This window comes from Myotis yumanensis, unplaced genomic scaffold (assembly GCF_028538775.1).
Source record: "Myotis yumanensis isolate MYYU_CA2020_CCGP unplaced genomic scaffold, mMyoYum1.0.hap1 SCAF_15, whole genome shotgun sequence".
NCBI lineage: Eukaryota > Metazoa > Chordata > Mammalia > Chiroptera > Vespertilionidae > Myotis > Myotis yumanensis.
In genome coordinates this window covers 46,956,737-46,981,720 of record NW_027223766.1, presented here as the reverse complement: position 1 = coordinate 46,981,720, position 24,984 = coordinate 46,956,737, and the positions used below count along the sequence as shown (strand labels likewise).

Sequence of the window (24,984 nt, the reverse complement as noted above, 5' to 3'; positions counted from 1 at the left end):
CGGCATTAGGTAGGTTGAGAACCACTGGTCTAGAGGGTCATGTGGGTAATAAATATATTTTCAAAATATTTTTAAACTCTGTTTCCTCCTTAGTGAAGGTAGCTCTCAGACACTGTGTGCCATCCATAGATAATAAAATAGCAATCCCCCCTGAACACTTAAAAGGTTTTAAGAATCATTCTGCAGTCTATGGATAAGATTTAAAAGTTGTCCAAAACAATATATTGCAAACCTCTCTAGTCCTGGTTGTTTCCAAGGATTCCAAAGATTTAAAAAAAAAAAAGATTTAATAAAGGAGGAGACAAAACAAAACAAAAAAACACAAGTATCTCCAGTACTCCATTAACAAAGCATGAGATTCAGAATTGGGGGTGGGGTGGGGGACGGGGGGAGAGATCAACCCTGTCCCATGACCTTCTTCATATTATCTTCAGCATTCTTATCAAGAGGAGGCACCTGGGATATATCATAAACCCCACCTCCCATGTACACTGCAAACAAGACTGTGGCCATGCTGTCTGAGGCAGATTTGGTTGAGACCACAGCGCCAGGCTCTCTCAGATTCCTTCTGTGAGAACATTTAAGCAGGCAGGCAGACCGAGTTCTGCCAGCTCAGAGAGACGAGTTCCTGAATGATAATCAGGAGGGCTGACCCCCAGGCTGGACAGCTCGTGTGCAGATGTGTTTTGGCAACGCATTCCAGGGCTCCGATCCAGAAACAGCCTTAAGATAGTCAGTACAAAAGTTGATTTTGAAGACACACAAAATAGTAAGACTCTGAAGACAAGTTATAAAATGCACATCTCTTGGGCTATGTGTTATAGAGAGACTAACTTCTTAGTTGCAGACTCAAATCTATTTTTGCAAAGGAGGCTGTTGGAGGGTGGATGTGGTTAAAGCATACCTATACTTTTTAACTGGTGTCTACAGGGGACGAGGCTTTTAAGAAAAGAAGCTGCATCTAGGACTGTTTTCACTAAAGAGTTTTCTTTCATCTATATTTTGGTGGGATCCCTAACTTCATGTTTTAATACAACCCCTGTCACACAACGGAGTGATTAATAGTAAACACGCATGCCTCCAGTTTCCAATTTAAATGTATGGATGGCACAAGACAAGAGGTTTTCACGTGGCGCTCGGCTTAATTTAGTGGTTCCATAAACATCTTCTTTCAATTTAAAAAATATGGTAATACAAAGCAATTCTGTTTGCTCTAATTCTGGTGCCAGATTAGGTAATTAGAATGGTGTCTAATATCTTTCCAGTAAATGTTTCTCCATAAATGCAAAATGGAATCGAGGGTCTGAGGGTTACATTAGCTTAATGAAAACAAGACTTTAATGCATATTGTTAGAGCAATGTTTGAATGCACTTATTAAGGCCCGAGTTCCCACAACCATATGGTTTTTGTCATTAATGTCTCCTTTGAGAAAAAGCACTAAAATTAGAAAAAAAAAAAGTTTTATCTTTGATTCCAATGATCCCAACGAAATGATATGGTAACCATATGGTGTGCAGCAGTGATAGAAGAACATGGAAGTGTCCTTGTATGCTTTTAAAATAATTTTTTGGCTGCCAGCTTGACCCTGAAAGGAGCCCCCCCCCCCTTTTTTTTTCTCTCCTTTTCTTTCCTTAGTTTCTTGCAAGCAAAGAAACCAGTGGTATTTGCACAGGAAATGGAATTCATATGATGAAATCTTTACAGAAAGCAACTCTCTTAGAAAACCGAAGATTCTAGACTCAACTGACATGTTAAAAAAAAACAATTTGCTTTTGAGAATACATGATTGTAGTAGAAGCCATTTTGGAGGGAAATACCGATACATCATACCTGTAACCTTATGTACACAATATAGAAAACAATGAAAAGAACACAATGGAAATCTGGGTTTCCATATAAAAAGATATAATTTAATGATTTGTAAATATTCTCAGAACAGAACTATCTCATTTCACTTCAACAAGAATAACAGCAGGAAAGACGTATCATCCAGAAAGTTCTAATTTGGGCTCAGTTCTGACAACTTTTCTAGATTTTGGGTAGTTACTTGAACCTTATGTGTCTGATTTAAAAAAAAAAAAAAAAAGATGGAACTTCACAGCAAAGGGGAAGGCGAATGAGTCTTTCTCATTTAATCGATCTGCAAAGCCTACGGTTAGGATAAAAATGGGTTTGTTCCACTACATCCGCGGTTCTCAACCTGTGGGTCGCAACCACTTTGGGGGTCGAACGACCCTTTCACAGGGGTCGCCTAAGACCATCCTGCCTAGCAGATATTTACATTACGATTCATAACAGTAGCAACATTACAGTTATGAAGTAGCAACGAAAATAATTTCAGGGTTGGGTCACCACATGAGGAACTGTATTTAAAGGGCTAGGAGGTTGAGAACCACTGCTCTACATGGCATTCACTAACAACCCACTATGCCCAAGCGGTGGGCATAATTTGCTTTTCTATCAAAATTTTATTTTTCTATCAAAACTATCAATTCTCTTAGTATCAATCAGTGAAGTAACCGCCTGCTGTCCCAGATAAACATGTCCCTTCTTTCTCTTGGGAACTCTTTTTGTGTGTTTTTTTTGCAGTTGCTTTACTGGAGGGGCAGTAGTTGGAGAAGGTGAAGACCAGGAAACTGAGGAATAAATACTGTTTCTAAATCACACCACAAACGGCTCTCAGACCGACGTACCCTGCCTCTGCCACTTACTCCCAGTTTCCTCACTGACAGAGGGGGTGAGGGTCTGCTCTTTCTATTGCATTAGGTTGATGCAAAAATAAATTAGACAGATTTTTAAGACTCTGAAAAAACTAAAAAGAAAGAACCAATCTTACATTCATTCCAAAGACAAGCAAAATGTAACTCAAAGGACCAAAACAAACAAATAAACAAACAAAACCTTTATTCAAAGAGATTTCTCAATTCTTCTCCCAACTTAACTATTCAAAACACTCTGAATTATCATTTTAAGACTGCTTCAGAAATGATCAGAAAACCATAGATATTCAGTTAGTTTTCACCCAGTAAACTAAGTGAAAGCACCCTTAAATTTCTGACCACCCTCCACTCCTAAAAAGAAACACTATTGTGACCTACAACAATATGCTCTGAAATACTTTCCAGACAAGTGAGCTGTACAATACCTTCAAGAACGGGATGACGAAAGGTCGCAGTGGGAAGTTAGTAGCTTCTTGCAGTTTGGAATGAAATTCTTCAATTGTCAAAGTAGAGTTCTGTGGAAGAAAATGTGTATTATAAACACCTTTGTCTCTTGGCAGGCAGTAAAAACAATGAGATTACCAAATTACCAATACGGTTAAAACACTGTAATAACCAGCAGACACACATACAGGAAGCAGTATTTTCAATATAATACCGTTGACTTTATAAAAAATACTGCATAATTCACTGTATCACCCACCTTTTACATCTGAAAATGAAAGACCATAAATATGGTACTTTGAGAATAATGTGCATACTTTTGTCAGAGACTTTTGTCTCTAAAATCATGAAGAACCTTTTAATATTACCCTTTATGGAAAACTCTTCATTTAAAAGCACAACTGATCGCATAGTGGGTCAAAGGCAAGTGTCAGAATCTCAATTCACCCCACAGGTCATGTCTGTATTTCTGCTGGTGGAAATATTCTTCTCCCGTCCTTCCATCCTTCCATTCTTCCTATGTCTACCAAAGCATCCTTGCTCAGAATGAACAGCTATGTTGGGTGGTGTGCTGCACTAATGAAGCCAAAGAAAAAGTTTGGGCCTTCTCCGATTCACTGAGTCTTATAGAGGGTGAAAATATTCCCCAGTCATCAAAGATACTTCATTTAGCATAGAGGCAAGGTTTATTGCTCAACCCAGAAGAGACTACAAAATGACTCTATTCACTCTCACCTATGCCATGTAAACAAGCCCCCAATACTCGGGGTTTATATCCTGCAATGAGTGATTTAACAGACAACAACCTATTGTAAAGGTGTTGAGTAAGTCAACTATATTTGGTTCGTTTTCCTTAGTCCCTAGGCAGAATCGAAAACTGTAAACTGTAGTCTGAACTTGAAGCCTTCGATTATCCTCGTGCCTGACAAAATTGGGGTATTTGTGACCTAACAGCTTTAGAATATTGTTCCCCACTTTTTGGTGCAGTTCCTTTTCCTTTTATGATAAAATATGGGGTACCAAGTTCTAAGCTTTTCATACCCCCAAATTCAAAACATATTAACATGAAACTATGAATAAACACTAGCTTTCTATCTGTAATAATAGAGGTTAAGGGGCCCTTTTTTTAAAATCTTTTATTTTGCCTCTTTATTTTCAGTTAGTAATTTTTTAAAAATTGTTAATGAATTAAATATATTGGGGTGACATTAGTTAATGAAATTATATAGGTTCACGTATACATTTTCATTTTCAAGATATGTACCCTGCATTGTGTGCCCAATAGCTAAAGTCAGATCATCTCCCATGACTATATATTGGGCCCCTTTACCTTTTATTACCCCTTCCCCCCATTTTGTTTCTATGGCTCATTTTCCCCAAAGCCATTTCGGTTATGTTTTGCACATTAAAACAGTTACTAATATTTTTTCTTAACTGTCTAAATAACAGCATAATGAGATTCATTAAGATTTACTACCTGACTGCAAGTCATAGGCCTATCACAATGTGTATTTTACTTCTGCAAACCTCAGTTTTCCCACATGTAAAATGCGTATAAAAATCACTACTTCAAAGGATGGTCCCAAGATTTAAATAGAACAGCTTGTGTTCAATGCCCAAAACAAAATGCATCATCTAGTCATTCGCTCGTTTGACAAATGTTCACTGCCTGCCTCTCATGTACAAAGCACTATTAATGTTTCCCCCTCACTTATCTCCATAAGGTTTTCAGATAAATAAAACGTATCTTCAAAGTATGCCACTTAAGATGTGGAAAAATCTACTGAAGGCTACCAAATTTTTGATACATTTAAAGTTATGGAAACCGCTGTTAAAGATATATCCAATTTATAAAGCAGTTGCCAGAAGAAATGTCTACTAGTAACAACACATTTACCGTTTTCTTAATACAATCACTGTTTTGAATTTACTTTGTGGTGCTTCCGTCTAATTGATTTAGGAGTTGAAAAGCCTATTATGCAAAACGTGAGAATGAATGAAAAGGAAAAGATAAGTGAGTGACAGAAGGAACTGCAGGAGGCTGACATTCTTCTGTCAAATTCACCTTCCTGTCCTGAGGAGGACAAGGTGAAGCTGATGGATTGTGGGGAATGTGCAAGCTGTTGTTCTTAGAGTGCGGAGGAGAGGGAGACGACACTGAAAAGTTCCACATACTTTAAAAAAAAAAAAAAAAAAAGTTGAATTGCAACATCTCTGGCAACAACATCTCTGGCAATGTGAGAGGCCGTGATTTGAAGCACGTCTACTGCCTCAGACTCTCAGCCAGACTTTTCATTTGGGAACTTCTTTGACAAAACACAACTGGTATGCCTTTGCCCTTGGTAAATCCGCGCAATAAAAATAAGTGATCTATTTCAAGAAAAAGGAAACTGCTGCCGATCTTGTGAATCTCAGTTCCACGATTAGCCTGGATACTGAAAGAACCGATGTTGTGACTCATAGCTTGTCCGTGATTCCGTCTGCTATGGGAAAATCACCTTTCTAAATGGAAACCCTCATGTGTATATGAAATCATGGAAATGCAAAAGTGATCTAGGGCTCTAAAAAAGGATGCCTGTTCTCATGTCTAGCGTGATAATGTATAGAATATACTATAATGTGCCTTAGTCAACACTTCCATTCTCAAACGAATCATTTTAGTAATTACACCAAAAAAATTTGTTTTTATTCAAAAACCAATTAATGGTTGTAGGAGTTGAGGGGAGATAAATTTGGGGTGTTCTTGTTTTATGGGGACATAGGTTCAGTCTGGGGTGACGAAATCAAGTTCTGGAGATGAATGGTGCTGATGGTTACACAACAGTGAATGTGCTTCATGCCACCGAACCGTATGTATACTCAGAAATCCTTAAAATGGTAAATTTTAGGTTTTATATATCTTACCACAATAAACAATTCTTAATGTGATTAGCCCTAAAAATGAAAACACATACAAAGAGAATGTTATTTGTTATAAATTCTAGTTCATCATCTAGGCCAGTGGTCGGCAAACTGCAGCTCAGCAAACCTCTCGCGAGCCACATGCGGCTCTTTGGCCCCTTTAGTGTGGCTCTTCCACAAAATACCGGCTTTTCCACAAAATACCGACTTCTGCGCATGGGCCACGAAGTTTCAATCGCACTGTACGTGCGTGCCCGCACGTGGTATTTTGTGGAAGAGCCACGCTCACGGGGCCAAAGAGCCGCATGTGGCTCGAGAGCCGCGGTTTGCCGACCACAGATCTAGGCTAATAAAAGTCCCCTAAAGCAACGAAGTTAAAAAGAGCACTGAATTACATGACGTGAATCATTCACATACCCAAAACATTTTGTCACTATTGAAAGGCACTAGCCATGCTGGGAGGATATACTTATGGAATTTTAGACACACTACACATTTATGGCCAAGATAGCAATAAATATGCATATAGCCATATCTTCATTAGCCAAATAGTAAGAGAAACCATGGTGGGGGCAGGGGGTCAACACGCAATGCAGAATTTAAAACCTTGTTATAGAATGATCAGACTTGGACCCAATCTCTAGCAGTAAAAACGACTAGAATAAAATACCCGTGAGAAAGAAGACTGTATTTTTCATCCCCCCATGCACTCTCCCTTACCCCAGAAAATTGGGCCGGTTTCTGTTTGCTTACCACCAGTCCTAGGACGAGGGTGCGGACTCTCTCTCCTATCTCTGGTGAAATGTCATTGCCAAACTGCTGCAGGGTAGTAAGGAACCGTTTCAGTTTACTGAGTTGCCTGGCGCCACAGGCTGGGGGCAGCTGTTGATTAGCCAGAGAAGAAGAGGAAGAAGAGGAAGGCCCATTGCTAAAGCCATTGGGCGGCGAGGGGGCACCATTCAAGGCTGTGGGTGAATGGCTTGTGCCATTAGTTACTGTCAAGAGCACAAAATCAGAGAGAAAAGGTAAACGTATAGAGAAATGCACAAGAAAATTACAACCAAGTTCCCTTCCCTTTAAGTCTAGTGAATTTTTTTTTAAAAAAAACTGCTAGATGCAATATTATATTCATTTCAGGAGTATAACCCAGTGATCAGACATTATATAACTTACAAAATGATCACCCCCAATAAATCTAGTGCCCATCTGACACCATACATAGTTATTGCAATATTACTGACTACATCCCCTACGTTGTAATTGAAAAAATTTTAAAAGAAATTATTTAAAGTTAAAAATAAATACAGCCCCACCGGCGTGGCTCAGTGGTTGGGCATGGCTCAGTGGTTGAGCATTGAACTATGAACCAGGAGGTCACGGTTTGATTCTCCATCAGGGCACATGCCCAGGTTGTGGGCTCCAGCCCCAGTAGGGGGCGTGCAAGAGGCAGCTGATCAATGATTCTCTCTCATCACTGATGTTTCTCTCTCTCCCTCTCCCTTCCTCTCTGAAATCAATAAAAATGTTAAAAACAAAACAAACAAAAAGACTGTTGGAGCTTTTTTTGTAAAATGCTTTGACTTTACAGGCTCATACCAGCTCAGGTATTCTATAATTAAGTGGGTCTACTCCTCACACTGCACGAGGGTTTTCTGCACAGAAGCTGATTATAAATGGAGCCGGCTGTAGCAGAGACAGCCCTGCCGCCCATGTGCACATATGCCAACCACCTGAAATGTTTCCAACACAGAACAAACAACACTTGGATGTCAGCCTTTGGTCACCAGCTTACATCAATGTAACAGAACTATTTCTTTCTCAGCTGCTCCCCTCCTAGAGAAAGTGTACATTTTGTGGAGACTAAATTTATCACTGGACATTTTTAATCATGTTTTATACACACAGGCTGACAGCTATGTTTATAAAAATCAGACTTTCAAGCTTTAACCTTACAACCACCCAATTAGAAGGCTATTTTCTTCCCCTCATATTTCTTAACCCCTTCTTTAGGGAAAAGCCAAAATAGATATGATAACTATCAGGGAGTTATTTCAAGAAATCCAAAAGGTACATATCTATCCCATTAATAATAGTTGGCGGTAATCCGGTAAATTCATTTCTGAACATATTTACTTGAACATCAAGATGATAATCGATAACTTCGAGGCTAGAAAGATTTGTACATTTCTCCCTAAGGAAAATGTTGATTTTACGTTAAGTCAATTAATTTGACAAACTGATTTTTCCCAAACACATTTTTAAATATAATTTTGATAAACTACTCCCAACAATAGTTTGAAGATATTTTAAGTACTCTATTATTCTTTAAAAAAAAAAAAAAAAAGAAAAAGGTCTCTAGTCCTACATGAGTACCAAAGCAACCCGTCAAGAAATGACAGCTCACTAGGACTTCTCACGGCAGACATAGGCCTATCACTATGGCTTTGGATAACAACAAAACAAATACAAGATGACCGGGCTACAACTTGGCACTGCTGCGGCCTCCTACTCCTTACACGTTTGGAAAGGCCTTTCAAATGGCAATGCCACTCTGCATACCCAGTCTGGGCTGTGTGTTTTGTCCATCCTTTCCAATCCCATGAATCTATTCTTGCCTGGTATTTTTTATGCGTGTAGATTTAATGGCACATCATCTATCCATACTATTATCTGCAATAGGTAGTTTTGTGTGTGTGTGTGTTTTTTTCTCACAAATCCTTGACAACAATTTTAACCAAGACTTTGAGACAGATGAAAACAAAGCTACCTGCTATCCCTACTATAATATACAGGAAAGAAAGGAAAGTTGATATTCTGTCAGAATATTCAGTCCTTTCCTTGTATGACACAGAAAGCAATACTCTCCACTGATTCAGAACAAAGGACCTGAGCCAAGATGGAATGTAGTCCGACAGTTTCATGCACTGGCTGATTTGGCACAGTGGATAGAGCGTCAGCCTACGGACTGAAGGGTCCCGGGTTCGAATCCAGTGAAGGGCACATGCCTGGGTTGCGGGCTCAATCCCCAATGTGGGGCGTGCAGGAGACAGCTGATCAATGATTCTCTCTCATCATTGATGTTTCTTGCTCTCTCCCTCTCCCTTCCTCTCTGAAATTAATAAAACTATGTTTAAAAAAAAACACCTGACAGTTTCAGGATAAGAAAGATGCTCCTTATTTCAGAAAGATTTCTGGATACAACTGTTGCATAAAGTCATTTTGTGTGTGTGTCTAAACATTACATTTTAAACATAAATCCTAAAAATGTTAGATTTTAAAATGATTTGTAAATAACAGAAGAAAAAAGTATTAGAAGATCAGATGTAACCTGAATTATTACATGTTCCAAGTCAAAATGAACAGACTACAATAAGAAGCTCCACATTAAGTCAAATTAAAAGTTCCAGTGGTAACATCTCGAGTTATAGCCCAAACGTAGCGTTCTTCACTCACGGAGATGTTAGTAAAATACATTTCTGAAGCAAGCACAAAAGACAGGCAAATACTGCCATCCCTACAAATTATACTTATGATACAACACATCTGTACTCAATACCTCACTGGAAAATAAATGATTTTTTTTTTTGCTTCATTTCTGCATAATTCATTGATGCTGGATCTTCTTTTAAGTTTTACTTGCAGAAAAACTTTCAAACTTAAAAAGGAAATGCCTACTCACACGTTGTTGGTGTAAATGAACTGGTTCTCGGGGCTCCTTGAGTTGTCGGGGGCGGTGGCATCGTGGGAGGAGTCAGCCTGGACGGAGTCTTCACATCCACAGGTGAGTCTGGCATCGTGGAGTGTTTCTCAGTCCGATCTGGAGGGTGCCACCGGGAACATGTTACTTTCTCAAGCACCTCAGTGTTCTAAGTGGGGGACTCACCGTTTTTACAAGCAGGTAAACACAAGAAACCCATCATCTTCCATCCATCAAACAAGGCTCATCTACTGACGTTGCAATCAGGACTTTATCATTCAGACCCCGCTGACGTGGGGGGGGGGGGGGGGTGCAGCACAGATGACAGGGCCTCGTTTGTAACTGGGTGACTTTACGTCCTCTCGTTATTTCTAGGGTGGGCAAAGGCTCCCTTGTTAGTGTTATAAACAACAGTGCAACTTCACTCAAGGCAGGAGCCAACATTCGCAAGAGGTAAAAAATAGATGAGGAAGACAGCAATGAACCCCTCCGACCGCTTAGAAATAACACCCATATAAAGTTCTGTTCTGTAGATGAAATACTAGGAGGAGCCAGCGAGGTTCATAACACCGCTCACCTCCTTTCCACACTTGAGTTTTCCGGCCTGCTGGATGACGCAGAGTACGTCTCCACGACACAGGTCTCACGGCAATGTTTTCTGCCCTGTTTGAAAAATCACCGCTCCCTCAATGGCATGTGTCACACAACGAAGTTAAGCTGTTATTTACTTAGACTCTGTGAGTTTATGACCCACCGCTTCAAAAACATGAGGCCAATATTTCAATTAACAATCTCAGGTAGAGTCAGAATAAAAAAGTCCCACATTGAGAATTAAAAAGAACTAAAGACCTTCCATATGTTTTTCATGAGCAGGTGACAGATATGGAGAAGTTTTCTGATTACCCAATAATGAACATTTGCTCAGGCCTGTTTTCTACTGAGTATACTCTTCTCTTGAAATGTTAAACTTTTCTTCCTCAGTCTAATCTCTTTATCAAATCTCCAGTAAAAAGAAAAAATAGAAGTTTGTTTGTTTCTTTAGATCCAATTTTCCTCAAACATGTGTAGAGATGTTCACACACACACAAACACACGTACACACACATACATACAAACATGTTTAATGCTTAAGGCACCTTTTTCAGCCTTAGATACAGATATTTCGCATTCTATGAGTTTTTGAAAAGTAAAATAACACAGACTATTGGTAAAGAATGGGCCTTTAAAAATATTATAACCATATGGGTACAGAGTTAATGACTCAAAATAACTGAAAGGTCAATTATTAAAAGAAAATGGAAAGCCCAAATTACTACTCTGACCATTCTAAAACTACCTCCCCTTTATTCACAGCAGATTCTTTAGACTTGAGTTGCCATAGGACACAATATTTAAATGTTGAAATTATGTTAGTGCCATGCTGCGGGAGGTGTAATAAAAGAAAGACCATCATCATCATCATCATCATCATCATCATCCTCATCGTGCTCAGAAGAGCCCTCTGACAGAGGATCTATCTGGTTAGTAGTATCAGGGCCTCTGGTTGAGTAACGAAGAATGTCGCTGTAGTGAATGAGTGCTCTGAGTGAGGTGATGGCAAAGACACCGGTGGAGAGCACTCCCACCTTTGTCTTACTGCTAAAAATAGACTTCATGTTGCTTTTCCACATTATTGAAAAACCAGTATCAGTATCCCTAGCCGGTGGTGCTCAGTGGTTAGAGTGATGGCCTGCGCACCCCCGGACGGTCGCGGGTCCCATTCCCAGTTAGGTTAAGGGCATGTACCTAGGTTACAGGTTTCCTACCTGGCCCCAGTCAGGGGCACATGCAGGAGGCAACCAATTGATGTATCCCTCTCACATGGATGTTTCTCTCTTCCTTCTCTCCCTCTCTCTCTCTCTCTCTCTCTCTCCCCCCCTACCCCCCTTCGCTCTTCCTCTACCTCCCTTTCACTCTCTAAAAATCAATGGGAAAAAACATCCTGAGACGAGGATTCACAAACAAGCAAGAAAAGGCTCAGTAAATCAATTATTCTAGAACAATACAGAAGCTAGGCAGGTTTCGAACCACTTCTTTACTAGTTAAATTCATTACACAGTCTACTCACCTCAACCAACCTCAGCAACAGGGACTACACAGCTGCCTGCTGATGTTGCAGCTGAGGGAAAAGGTGCAGCAGCACATACGAGTCGCCCTAAATAAAGGCAACTATTCCTGTTATGCCCAGGAAGGAGGGATAAGGGGGGCCGGCCAGAGTCAGCTGGGAGATAACAGTGGGAACTGCGGGCCCATCTGGTTTTCATTCTGCTAACACTCACGCTGAACTGTTAGAGAAGCCAGGCCAGACACACAAGGGAAGCACAGCCGGAGAAAGGAGGAGCAGGAGGAGGGGGGTGAGGGAGCGGGAATAATGAAAAAGTCCAGTAGTTTAAGGAAAAGAGAAGAAAGAGAGGGAAGACCCAAACAGGGAGGAAAGAGCCCGAAGAGGGAGAAATGTGCCCTGGTCAGCTTCGTTTACCTCCGGAGCTAAAAGCCGGGCCTTAGAGGACACACACGCCACCTTACTTAACTTGACCTGATTCTTGAGCAATGCCTACGCTTGAAAACATACCTTAAACCAGTGATGGCGAACCTTTTGAGCTCGGCGTGTCAGCATTTTGAAAAACCCTAACTTAACTCTGGTGCCGTGTCACATATAGAAATTTTTTTTATCTTTGCAACCATAGTCAAACAAAGACTTATATTTTTGATATTTATTTTATATATTTAAATGCCATTTAACAAAGTCAAATCAACCAAAAAAATGAGTTCGCGTGTCACCTCTGACACGCGTGTCACAGGTTCGCCATCACTGCCTTAAACCCATATTTTTTATTTTTTTATAAGAAAAAAGTGAAATAAACTACAAAGATGACAATGGGTTTCCCTTTCAAACTTTAGATAATCTTTGTCATTCTGAATTCATCTGTCCAGTGTTAGGAAAAAATTGATATATCATAATTTTTATTTGAAAACGTTTTGATGATGTGTCTTGGTCCGTATTTGCAACATAACTCTCTCCAGGAGATCATCATCGTCATCAAAGGTAGGCAAATGATTTTAAATTCTTGAAATGCCATCCATATTTTAGGAACAATAACAAGTAAGCCCATGCACAGCAAATCGCCACAACTTCTAACGGGGAACGTATACATTCGAACTGGAATCCATGTGGAGCTCTAAGCATTTGACATGAGCCAAATTTCTGAGATGGTTAGCTTTACTCTGATCAAATGGAGTTCCAACCCAGAGGTCCTACAAACTTAGACAAAGTGGGAGCATATGGAACTCATTCTGGGCTGTTCGGTGCAATCAAGCCAGGATGGAGATAGATGGTGAAATAACCAGTCAGGCCTAACCCTTACACACACACAGAACTCTCTGGAGTCAAAAGATTTCAAATAAATTCAGAAAATGTGTTTCAAGTATGCTGAGTTCTGCTGCATTTGTTTTGAATTAAAAAAACATTCTGAAATATATATGCTTGTAATTTTTATAGCAAACAGTAAAAAAAAAAAGCTGATTTAACCACAGAAGCATTTCACTCCATTTCAAATTAGAAGATATACTAAAACCAATATTGTTGTAACATTTCTTACGTAGTTTTTAAGTGCGTGAAAGTACATTGTTCTTGTACGTAATTTCTATTTTTGGTTGCTGTAGGAGAATGCTGACATTTATTGAAGGATTGTTTTCTACTAAGTATATTCTTCTCTTGAAATTTTAAACTTTTTTTCCTCAAGCTAACAATCTCTTTATCAAATGATAAAAGAAAAACCATTTCGTTCAGGTCGGCAAGGTACGTATAATCAAAAGAACTGACTTCACTTTTACCTTAATGATTCACACCACTTCTAAACAAGATTTTCCATGTGTGGTTATTTCAACCCATATGGCATCTATCCAACACATATGTACTAAAGATGGCCGATGCATAGAAGAAAGTGTGGCATATATAAATACATTACGGATACCATTTCAATGTCAGGGTCTTCTAGAAGTGGTATGTTTTCCATTTCCTTTTTTTTTTTTTAAGTAGAAGGGAAAAGGTATGTCATAATCTACCCTGACACTTATTTTACTTTTAGTTAGTTCAAATAGTTCCAGGCATGTTTTTAAAGTATAAAGAATAGGCATTCTACATTTCCCTTGTTTACATACCACTCAAGAGATGATTAGTGTGAAAAGACAGAAAGTTCAGTATTGGTAGATTGTATATCTTTTTCCATCAGAGTTTGTTATGTCAATTAGGATATCTATGCCTCAGGGGTGTTATGGATTGAGGAACTTCTTGGTCAGCTAGTAGGTAGTCCAGAGTTAGTCCTATTGGAATAAGTGTTAGTTAAGAAAGCTAGAAGGTATGCACTAAAGAGGATGAATCCCAAGTGGACCAAAACACTACTAAATGAAAAAAAGAAGACAATTAGGGGAGAAAAACACTGGGTATAGAATCTCATTTTTGTTTCTCCAGAAAATATGGCAAACATAGTTCTGACAATAGAGTCATTTAGCGACTCCAATGTTTGGGTGTGAGATATTCCAAGAGACTAATGGAGACCAGATGGTGGCCAGCCAGGCCCCACAATGATGCCATCTTATTTCCCTGAGAGCACTCCTGGTAATGTTCATTCCTGCTCAGAACCCTTCACAAAACAATGCCTGAGAATAAAAGGGAAATGCTAACATTTTAAACATGGCAAAGTTATAAAGTGGGAGAATATTTGGCATAATAGGAGAATTGCTAGGTTTCAAATGTAGACTCAACAATTAGTAGTAAGGCCTCAGGCAAGGTAGTTATCCTAAACCTCAATCCCTCATAAGAAGAATGGGAACACAGCCTGGCTGGAGTGGCTCAGTTGGCTGAGCATCATCCTGTGCACCCAAAGGTTGCTGGTTCGATTCCCGATTAGGACATATACAGATTACAGATTCAACTCCCAGTCAGGCATGTACGAAAGGCTACGGAAGGCAGCCGGTTGATGTTCTCTCTCTCGTCCTCCAAACTAGTTCTCAGATAAGGATTAAAACACACACACACACACACACACACACACACGAAAAAAAAGGAATAGAAATACACCCCTCTCTACCTCTTCAAGAGGTAGTACAGTGTACAACATGTGTGAGCTTCATTCCCTTGTGTCTTCCTCTCTGTGATCCATTCACAGCTTTATTTCCAATGTCTTTCCCCTGACACTATGCTCTATTTATATGCACCTTGGTATTCCCTGGTTTTTCTGCCTTTCTTTTCCATGCTGTTGTTTCTTTCATCTAAAAGGACCTGTCCTATCTTACGCATTCTTCATTACCACATCATTTTATAGCTTTCCCCAGTTTCCCGAGGCACCAACCACATCATGCTTCCTCTGACTATCCTTTAAAATTTACCAGAGTAGCCCGGCTGGCATGGCTCAGTGGTTGAGCATCAACCTATGAACCAGGAGGTCACAGTTTGATTTCCCGTCTGGGCACACACCCAGGTTGTAGGCTCGATCCCCAGTGTGGGGCGTGCGGGAGGTAGCTGATCAGTGATTCTCTCTCATCATTGATGTTTCTATCTCTCTCTCTCTCTCTCTCTCTCTCTCTATATATATATATATATATATATATATATATATATTTAGAAAAATAAAAAATAAAATTTACCACAGTAAATTTTACAACAGTTACATATGTGTATTATACACTCAAATAACCCAATCAGTAATAATAGCAGACACCTTGATGGCAATTTTTTTAAATGCCTCCTTAGGAAGCATCTAAAATAACTGTAATCATAAGCAGGATGGTCACATTCCTAACTTTTACAAATCCATTGCTGGTATCATAGCCAGTTCAAAGATATCAACCTTAATTTCATGGCAAAAGACAAATATACAACCATCAGCAGCATATACATATATAATGAGAATGAAATGTGGGTAATAAGGGGAAAATACTGGAGACCTGCAATTCATTTCTACTCTGTGACTAACTTATTATGTAGTTTGAGGAAAGTGTAAAAATGACCTGTTGGTACTTCATGTCTTATAGGTATTTTATGAAGGTTGTTACTTCTCAAACATAAGTCTGATTTTATCTATTCCTTGATTTAAAAGATTTGGGGAGTATCCCATTGTCCACAAAATAAAATATAAACTCTTTAGCTTAATTATGTACTAACACCGTTGAGGGGGCGGACCCTCCTCGTTTTACACTAATAAGGTTATCACATTTCTTTTGTCAGCAACAGGTTTCAGAGTTGGGTGTTGTACTCTGCTTCTGGACAATGGCTCATGAGGGGGCGTCTATGGAAGAGGGTCTAGGAAAGACTTCTTTGCTCTCTAAACCCAAGGAGGAAAGCTCCCTCTTCTTCTGATGTTGTACCTGTGAGTGATTCCTTCACTTCACTTCTCTGGACTTTATTTTTCTTACATATAAAATTAAGCATCTTTTTGGCCTCAAGAATCTTTTGGAAAAGCTAATATTCTCTGGGTTTTTTTTCTCCAGGTATAATCATCCCAAACACAAAGAAGACTATGCAGAGAACATACATCTGACAATAAAGTGATCACAAATAAAATTTTTTTGAGGTTGGCAACTATGAACCAGATTTCCCCTGTTCACATAAATGTCTAAGTCCAAAGTATATACCCGCATATAAATTTTTTCATAAACATTAAAATTAGCATGTATACCTTGTTTTCAAATATATTTTCAATCCTCATTCCTAAATCTCCATCAATGATTTAGCTATAAAATAACCATACCAAGGTCCAACTGTCCCTGTTCAGTTACCATCAAAACATTCACTTTCATAGCCCATGTCGAAAGAGTGGTCTACACTCACTTTCTCTGCTTCCTCGTTTCCTATTCCATCTTATACCTACTTGGAGTTGAGACCCACAGAACTGCCTAGAAAGTTTCCCTCCCCCTAATGGGACCTGCCGTACCCTACAGCAGCGGTTCTCAACCTGTGGGTTGCGACCCCTTTGGTGGTCGAAGGACCCTTTCACAGGGGTCGCCTAAGACCATCCTGCATATCAGATACTTACATTGTGATTCATAACAGTAGCAACATTACAGTGATGAAGTAGCAACGAAAATAATTTTATGGTTGGGTCACAACATGAGGAACAATATTTAAAGGGCCAGAAGGTTGAGAACCACTGCCCTATAGTCTCATAAATATTTTGGGAGCCACTGATGTTCTTTCATGAGCTTGCATCCAGGATATTAGCAACTGGCCCAGGCACAGCACACAGTCCAAAATGGGAGATTTCACCCCTTCCCTGAGACTCTGATATTCAGAATTGATTTAAAAAAACAAACAAAACAAACAAACAAACAAACAAAAACCACAATTCCACTCCAGAGGTAGGAGACTGCACTATTTATTGTCCTCCTCCATATCTAGAAAGTAGTCTTTAGTGAAAAAGAATGTCACTAACAGGCATAAAGAAGCAGAGAGAAATGGCAAGAGATGATCTTGATAGCGTGAAGTCAAGGTCCTCATTTTATTGGATCCTAGGGGCTGGGTGCATCATTCAAATTCCTACAATTTGTTTCTTCCAAGCCATCTACAGATCCTAGTCAACCAACCCTTCCTTTACCTGAAACCTAGTTTGAGGTGACTTGAAACCAAAGAATCCAGACTAAAACAACCCTGGAATATAGTAGCATCAAGGTATCCTACCCTAACTCTAATTAAAATTCTTCGCAATTATCTCTTCATTATTAATCCAAAAGTACTTGTATGCTTTAGCTGGTATCTCTGTAGCATCTGACACTGTTCACCACTTCCTCCTTCTTAAAACATTATTGTATCCAGAATTCCCGTCATTCCAACACTCTCCTCATTTTTCTCAGGCCTTTCTGGCTTCATTTGTGCTGAGATGGTCACACCATGGCCATAATGTGGATCACTTTACCTGTAAATATAGCCTGTAACACCCTTTCAAGTTCTAGACTCAAACATCCACCTGTTTTGTTGACTCCAGCTTCCACAGCATTTAGAAGAGCACCCGAAATAGCAGGCATTTAACCCATTGTATGCGGGAAACGTATTTATAAAACGTATAAATACGTTTCCCGCATACAATGTGCTAATAAAGATTTGTTGAATGAATATATGAAGAAAATAAGCAAGGAAGAAAGCAAAGCTAGTTTCTATAAAACAGCTAGGTACATATTAGTGATTCTATGGTTATTAACTAGAGTAGGACAAAGGATTGAATAGGCATACTGGATAAAATGCTAAAAGCACCCCTCACAATGAGGTATCACCTCACACCAGTCAGAATGGCTATCATGAATAAATCAACAAACAATATAAGTGCTGGAGAGAATGGAGAAAAGGGAACCCTTATGCACTGTTGGTGGGAATGCAGATTTGTACAGTCACTGTGGAAAGCAGTATGGAGCTACCTCAAAAAATTAAAAATGGAACTGCCTTCGACCCATTAACCCCACTTCTGGGAATTTGTATGAAGAAACACAAAAGAATATATGCACCCCTATGTTCACTGCAGCGTTATTTACAATAACCAAGATTTGGAAGCGGCGCAAGTGTCCACCAGTAGATGAGTGGCTAAAACAGCTACGGTACCTTTACACAATGGAATACTACGTGGCCGTAAAAGGAAGAAAATGTTACCTTTTGTGGAAGCATGGATGGACCTGGAGAAAGTGAGCTAAGTGAAATATGCCAGTCAGAGAAAGACCAGTACCATGTGATTTCATTCATATGTGGAATTTAATAAACAACCTTAACTAACAAGCAAAACAGAGACATTCATTTCTGAGAGAAGAGGCAGAGAGCTCTGGTGAGAGGAGGTTTTGGGGAGGTAAAGGGATTGAGCAAAAAGGAGAAAAAAACTCATGGACATAGACAACAGTGTGGTAACTGCGGCGGGGGGGGGGGGGGGGGAGGTGGAAAGAAGGGGAAAGAGGATATTGGGGGGATAAATGGTGATGGAGGGAAAAAAAATCATGATACCAAATCTCTCCATGTTTAGAATTGAAAACAGGATGTATGAAATAAAGAAAATTTAAAATATTGTTGAATTCAGACTGTTGGCCACTCTTGCCCACCAATAACCACAAATTCTAAACTCATAAAGTAATCTCAATATCTTGCCTACCAAAAATAAATCAATAAATAAATCACAACAAAGATGCAAACAAAAAACACAGCAGGAAGAATTCATTTTGAAAAAAAAAACATTTTAGCTAATGTTTCAAGAGTTTAACCTCACAAGTAATTTTTTATTAAAATAAGATATGCTTTTTCATCTAACAGCCTGATAGACATTTTATGATAATACTAGAGGCCCGATGCACAAAATTCGCGCAAGAGGCTCAGGCCTCGCAGCCCCTCACAGCCTAGCTTCATCTGGTCGTTCTGCTGTTCAGTCTAATTAGCATATTAGCTCTTTATTATATAGGATAATTTTCAACTCTCTATCTTTGGTGTTTAAAACTCTCTATCTCTGGTGTTTAAACATAGTAGGTCATAAAAGTTTGTTGCATTAAAAAAACATTTTTATTCAATTATCAAGATGTACATTCTACCCCCATTTACTATATACTATAATCATTAGATATAATGCAATCCCAATAGAAATATCAATATAATGATCATACATTTGCTAAGAATCAGTTATATTTCATATAGCACTTGAGATGTCATCTCTGAGCGTATGAAGAATTATAACGGGGAGAAAATCAAACCAAATATGGATGGAAAACTCCAAAGAGCACCCCATGTACAAACAAAAATGTTGCTTGCTAGAGAGTTGGAAGATCATTTCCAAAAACACAAACTTCTTGAAGCTATTTGTCAGATAAATTAACCACAAAAGTAATACATGTCTAAATACAAACAAAACTGTGCTCCATCAAGGTTCACCACCACAGTAACTTGTTACTAACAATAACTTAGGATTTGGATATATCCAAAATCATCCTTATAATATCACTACTACTACTTCCTTAAAAAGCAAAGTGGTAGAATTTTTGGAACATGGAAAACACTACCATAGAAGTCCACTATGATTGTAAATAACTACATTCCTTGAGTAGCAGTAAAAAAAAAAAAAAAAAAAAAAAAAAGTGGGAACCTTGTTTCTTGAATTTAATTCGTTCCAGAAGGCTGTTCGAAAACTGAATCATTTTTTCCCATTAGAAACAATGTAAATTGAATTAATCTGTTCCAGACCCCCAAATGATTCCCTGTTTTGTTTTTAAATATATTTTATTGATTTTTACAGAGAGGAAGGGAGAGGAATAGAGAGCCAGAAACATCAATGAGAGAGAAACATCGATCAGCTGCCTCCTGCACACACACTACTGGGGATGTGCCTGCAACCAAGGTACATGCCCTTAACCTGAATCAAACCCGGGACCCTTCAGTCCGCAGGCCGACACTCTAGCCACTGAGCCAAACCGGTTAGGGCATGAGTCCCTGTTTTAATCTTTTCATATATAATACATGTCTAATGTACTGTCTAATCTATAAATAAACATTTTAAAAATAGAAAAGGACAATGAAATGTAAATTTGACAAAAAGGAAAGGAAATGTATAATAAAAAATGAAAATTTAATAATAATAAGCAGCAACAAAAGCAAAAAGACACACAAAAATATTCACAGTACAATATCCTGAGATTTTAACAGTGGTAAACTGACTCATACTCACACATTCTCTCCTTTGTCACCTGAGAAACTTGTGACTGACCAAATAGCTATCATCATGAAAGGGTTGTCAGGTTGAGAAGCGAATTGTTTGAGATGGGAGACAATTTAGAATCGAGGTTTGACCGTATTGGGGATCATATTTAAGTGCCTTTCCCTTCTCGAAAGCACTGGCCAAAATACCTCAAGCAAGTTACTGAAGGCTTATAAACCATTTCACATATTCTTATCTAAATCTTCTTTCTCTGAAAAACAATAACTTACTTTTACAAACTTAGACTTGCAAGAAAACACTAGACCTTGTCCTGGTAGATAATATCTTCTCTCTACTTGAGCTGACTATATGCAAAATTATGAAGTCAGGCCCAGCTGGTGTGCCTCAGTGGTTGAGCGTCAACCTATGAACCAGGTCACGGTTCAATTCCTGGACAGGGCAGATGCCCGGGTTGTGGGCTTGCTCCCCAGTAGGGGGCGTGCAGGAGGCAGCCGATCAATAACTCTCTCTCATCATTGGTGTTTCTCTTTCTCTCTCCCGCCCTTCATCTCTGAAATAAATACAAATATTAAAGAAAAAATGGTGAACTGTGTTAAATATATATATATGTGTGTGTATATAGCCAGAAAAATGTATCTTCAGTGTGCCCCTGTTCTCCTTTGTTAGTACCTCCCTCTAGTCTTCTCACCCCCAAGAAATCTGGAACTCTTCTCCTGCCTCTTAGGTAAAGATTAAATTTTGACACCCACCTAGTCCCAAGGTCAGAAGCTTCAGATCTGTCCCAGAAGTCTACTTCTGGACTAAAGTTGCAGTAATAATTTAAAATAATTCATATAAAGATGGTGACTAATAATGGTGGCTATACACACACACACACACACACACACACACACACTCACACTTTTCCTCATGGGCTAATAATGAATCAGAATGATCTGAGTTGAGGGGAGGAGAAGGGTATAGGAAATGCACAGAGAAATACCACCCAATGATGAAGGGAATATATTCTGATATATTCCCTTCTGCCCCACTCTGAATACATCACTAGGTGTCAACAACAGCTGCCCTTCCAGGTAATATCCCTTTAACAAACAAACATAGTCCCTCTCTGCCTTAACGTGAAGAAGGATCTGGTGTAGGTCTAATACAGGGCCTTCAGGAATCAAGGAAGTTCAGCGGAAAAGATAACAGTTCCAGGCAGTTATCTACTCATAGATATCATCCAATGCCTGTGGAGTGTCTATTTATGAATTAGATAAATATCAGGAAAAAAGTAACTATTTTCCTTGTCCCCTCTGTAAGTGCTCAGCTCATTTTCACCGTTTCTGTTTGAAAATCAATGTCACCTCCTCAGAGCAGCAAGCCTTCCCGGGCCATCCAATGAAAAGCAGGTTTCCCTCCCCTTTGCTTGCTTCCTCCCCCCAACACTTGGAAAACACAAAACTCTCTTTCATCCTTTTCCTTGGAGTTAGGGGGCTCCCACCCAGAGCATGGCTGCATCCCAACCCCAGCATAGTGTCTGGCACAGAAGTTCCTGAAAAGATCTGTTGAAACAAATAAAGAAGATGAGATTCTAACTTTCAACAGGGCAACGATAAAATGTGAGCTGGTTATAACATCAGTCAGGAAAGAAACAGGGAGGTGTCATGAGCCAGAAAACACCAAGGGAGGTTCATCACCATGAGTTCATCCCGAGGTCAAGGTTAGATGTGTGGTGTAAGAAAGCAAAGAAGAAAAGCATAACGAGACAGAGAAAATGGAGAAGAATTTCCACACTGAATGAGCCTGAGGACCTCTAGCCTTAGGGCCCAGATGTGAGGCAAGAAAGTCATCAAAGTCGGGACGCCAGCAGCATGGCAGCAGGAGAAAACCTCCAGGTCTCTTCCCTCCAAGTCACAGGTTGGGCAGCTATAATCCAACAAAGGACGCCTTGCTCACCACACAAACATGAATTAAAAAACGAAACCCAAATATTTGCTGCCTTTACAAAACCCATCTCAGCTGCAAAGACAAACATAGACTCAAAGTGAGGGGGTAAAGATGATACCCCAAGCAAATGGCATCCAGAGAAAGCAGGTGGAGCCATTCTTTTTTAATCCTCACCAGAAGATATGTCTTTTTTATTGATTGGAGAGAGAGGAGAAGGGGAGGGAGGAAGAGAGAGAGAGAGAGACAACAACATGAGAGAGAAACATGGACTGGTTGCATCCTGCATGCACCCCAACCAGAGATCAAACCCACAATCTAGATATGTGCCCTGAGCGGGAATCAAATCTACACTCTTTTGGTGCATGGGACAATGTTCCAACCAACTGAGACACCCAGCTGGGCCAGGTCTAGCCATTCTTATATCAAACAAAATAGATTTCAAGATAAAAAAGGTATCAAGAAACAATGATGGATACTTTATAATGATAAAGGGGACACAATATCAAGAAGATAACACTTACTTATATATATGCACCCAACCCAGGAGTACAAATGATATAAAGTAATTAATAACAGAAGACACTGACAAAAGTACAATTATTGTAGAGGACTCATATAACCCATTGACAGCAATGGGTAGACCATCCAAATAGAAAATATCAGCCCTAAATGACACGTAAGCCTAAATGGGCATAATTGATATTTAAAGAGCTTTTCAACCCTTTAACAGCAGAACACACATTCTTCTCTAGAGAACGTGGGACATTCTTATGGACAGACCATATGTTAGGTCACAGAACTGGTCTCAAAAAATTTTAAGAAGATTCAGATCATACCAAGCATAGTATCTGACCACACACTTTGAAAATAGAAATTACTGCAAAAACAAAGCTGGGAAAACCACAAATATGTGGAGTTTAAACAACATGCGACTGAATAATGACTGTGTCAAAGAAGAAATAAAAGAGATAAAAAGATGCACAGAGATGAATGAGAATAACAATTCAACATATCAAAAAATTGTGGATGCAGCAAAAGTGGTAATAACAAAGAAGGTTATAGCATTTACAAACCCACCTCGATAAACAAGGAAAATATCAAATAAATAACTTAACATTTCACCTTAAAGAACTAGAAAAAGAAGAACAAACAAAGCCCAAAGTCAGTAGAGGGAAGGAAATAATAAAAATTAGAGCAGAATTAAACAAAACAGAGAAGAGAAAAAATAGGGGAAAAAATAATGAACAGCTGTTTTTTGAAACCATAAAAAATTTTCACAAACCTCTGGCGTGGGGCGGGGCGGGGGGGGGGGGGGGGGAGATATCAAATAAACAAAATCAGAAGTAACACCAGACACCACAGAAATACAAAGGACTATAAAAGAACACTATGGAAGGCTGTATGCCACTACATTCAATAACCTAGAAGAAAGGGACAAGTTTTTAGAAATACATAACCTGCCTACACTGAATCATGAAAACTTGAAAAACATCAATAGGCTAATCAGGAGTAAAGAGATTGAAACAGTCATTAAAAACCTCACAAAAAATAAAATTCCAGGATCAGATGACTTCACTAGTGAATTCTACCATTCAAAGATTCAATATGAATCCTTCTCAAGCTCTTCCAAAAAAATTGAAGAAGAGGCAATCTCCCTAACTCATTTTAGGAGACCAACATTACTCTGATACCACCACCTGGAGAGGACCACACACACACATTACTGACCAATATCTCTGGTGAATATACATGGGAAAATCCTAAAGAAAATACTAGCCAATCAAATAAAACAACACATTTTAAAGTATTGCATCACAATCAAGTGGGGTTCACTCCAGAAGGAGCAAAATGGTTCAACAAATGCAAATAAATCAATGTGATATGACACATTAACAAAATAAATAAAAATCACATGATTATATCTATAGATGCAGAAAAAGCATATGATAAGATACAATATCCATTTATGATTAAACAATCAATAAATAGGTGTAGAAAGAAAATACCTCAACATAATAAAGGCCATATATGACAAATCCTCAGCTAATACCATACTCAATGGTGAAAAACTGGAAGTGTTTCCTGTAACATCAAGAATGAGACAAGTATGCCTACTCTCACCACTGTTAGTCAACATAGTACTGGAAGTTTTAGCCAAAGCAATCAGAGAAGAGAAAAAAATTAAAGGAATTTAAATCCCAATCTAAACTGGGAATGAATAAGTAAAATTGTCACTTTTTGCAGATGACATGACTTTATATAAGAAAAGTCTAAAAACTACACCAAAAAAACTATTGGAAACAATAAACGAATACAGTACAGTTGCAGAATGCAAAATCAATGTACAGAAACCTATTGCCTTCCAATATACTAACAATGTAATACCAGAAAAGAAACAATACAATTCCATTTTCAATTGCAACAAAAAGAATAAAATATCTAGGAATAAACTTCCAAAGGAAGTGAAAAACCTATACACCAAAAACTACAAAAAAAAAATTGAAAACAACAAAGAAATGGAAAAATATCCCATGTTCATAAATTGGAAGAATCAACATAGTTAAAATGGCCATACTACCTAAA

At 38.8% G+C, this 24,984-nt stretch overlaps 1 protein-coding gene across 1 annotated transcript in view; it reads right to left on the bottom strand.

Moving 5' to 3' along the window:
* RUNX1T1 (RUNX1 partner transcriptional co-repressor 1) overlaps window positions 1-24,984 on the bottom strand; it is a 151,442-nt gene that overhangs the window by 53,241 nt on the left and 73,217 nt on the right. The window contains 3 exon segments of the mRNA XM_070392290.1: window positions 3,147-3,236; window positions 6,820-7,061; window positions 9,746-9,883. Of these exon segments, the coding sequence (XP_070248391.1) occupies window positions 3,147-3,236; window positions 6,820-7,061; window positions 9,746-9,883 (470 nt within the window).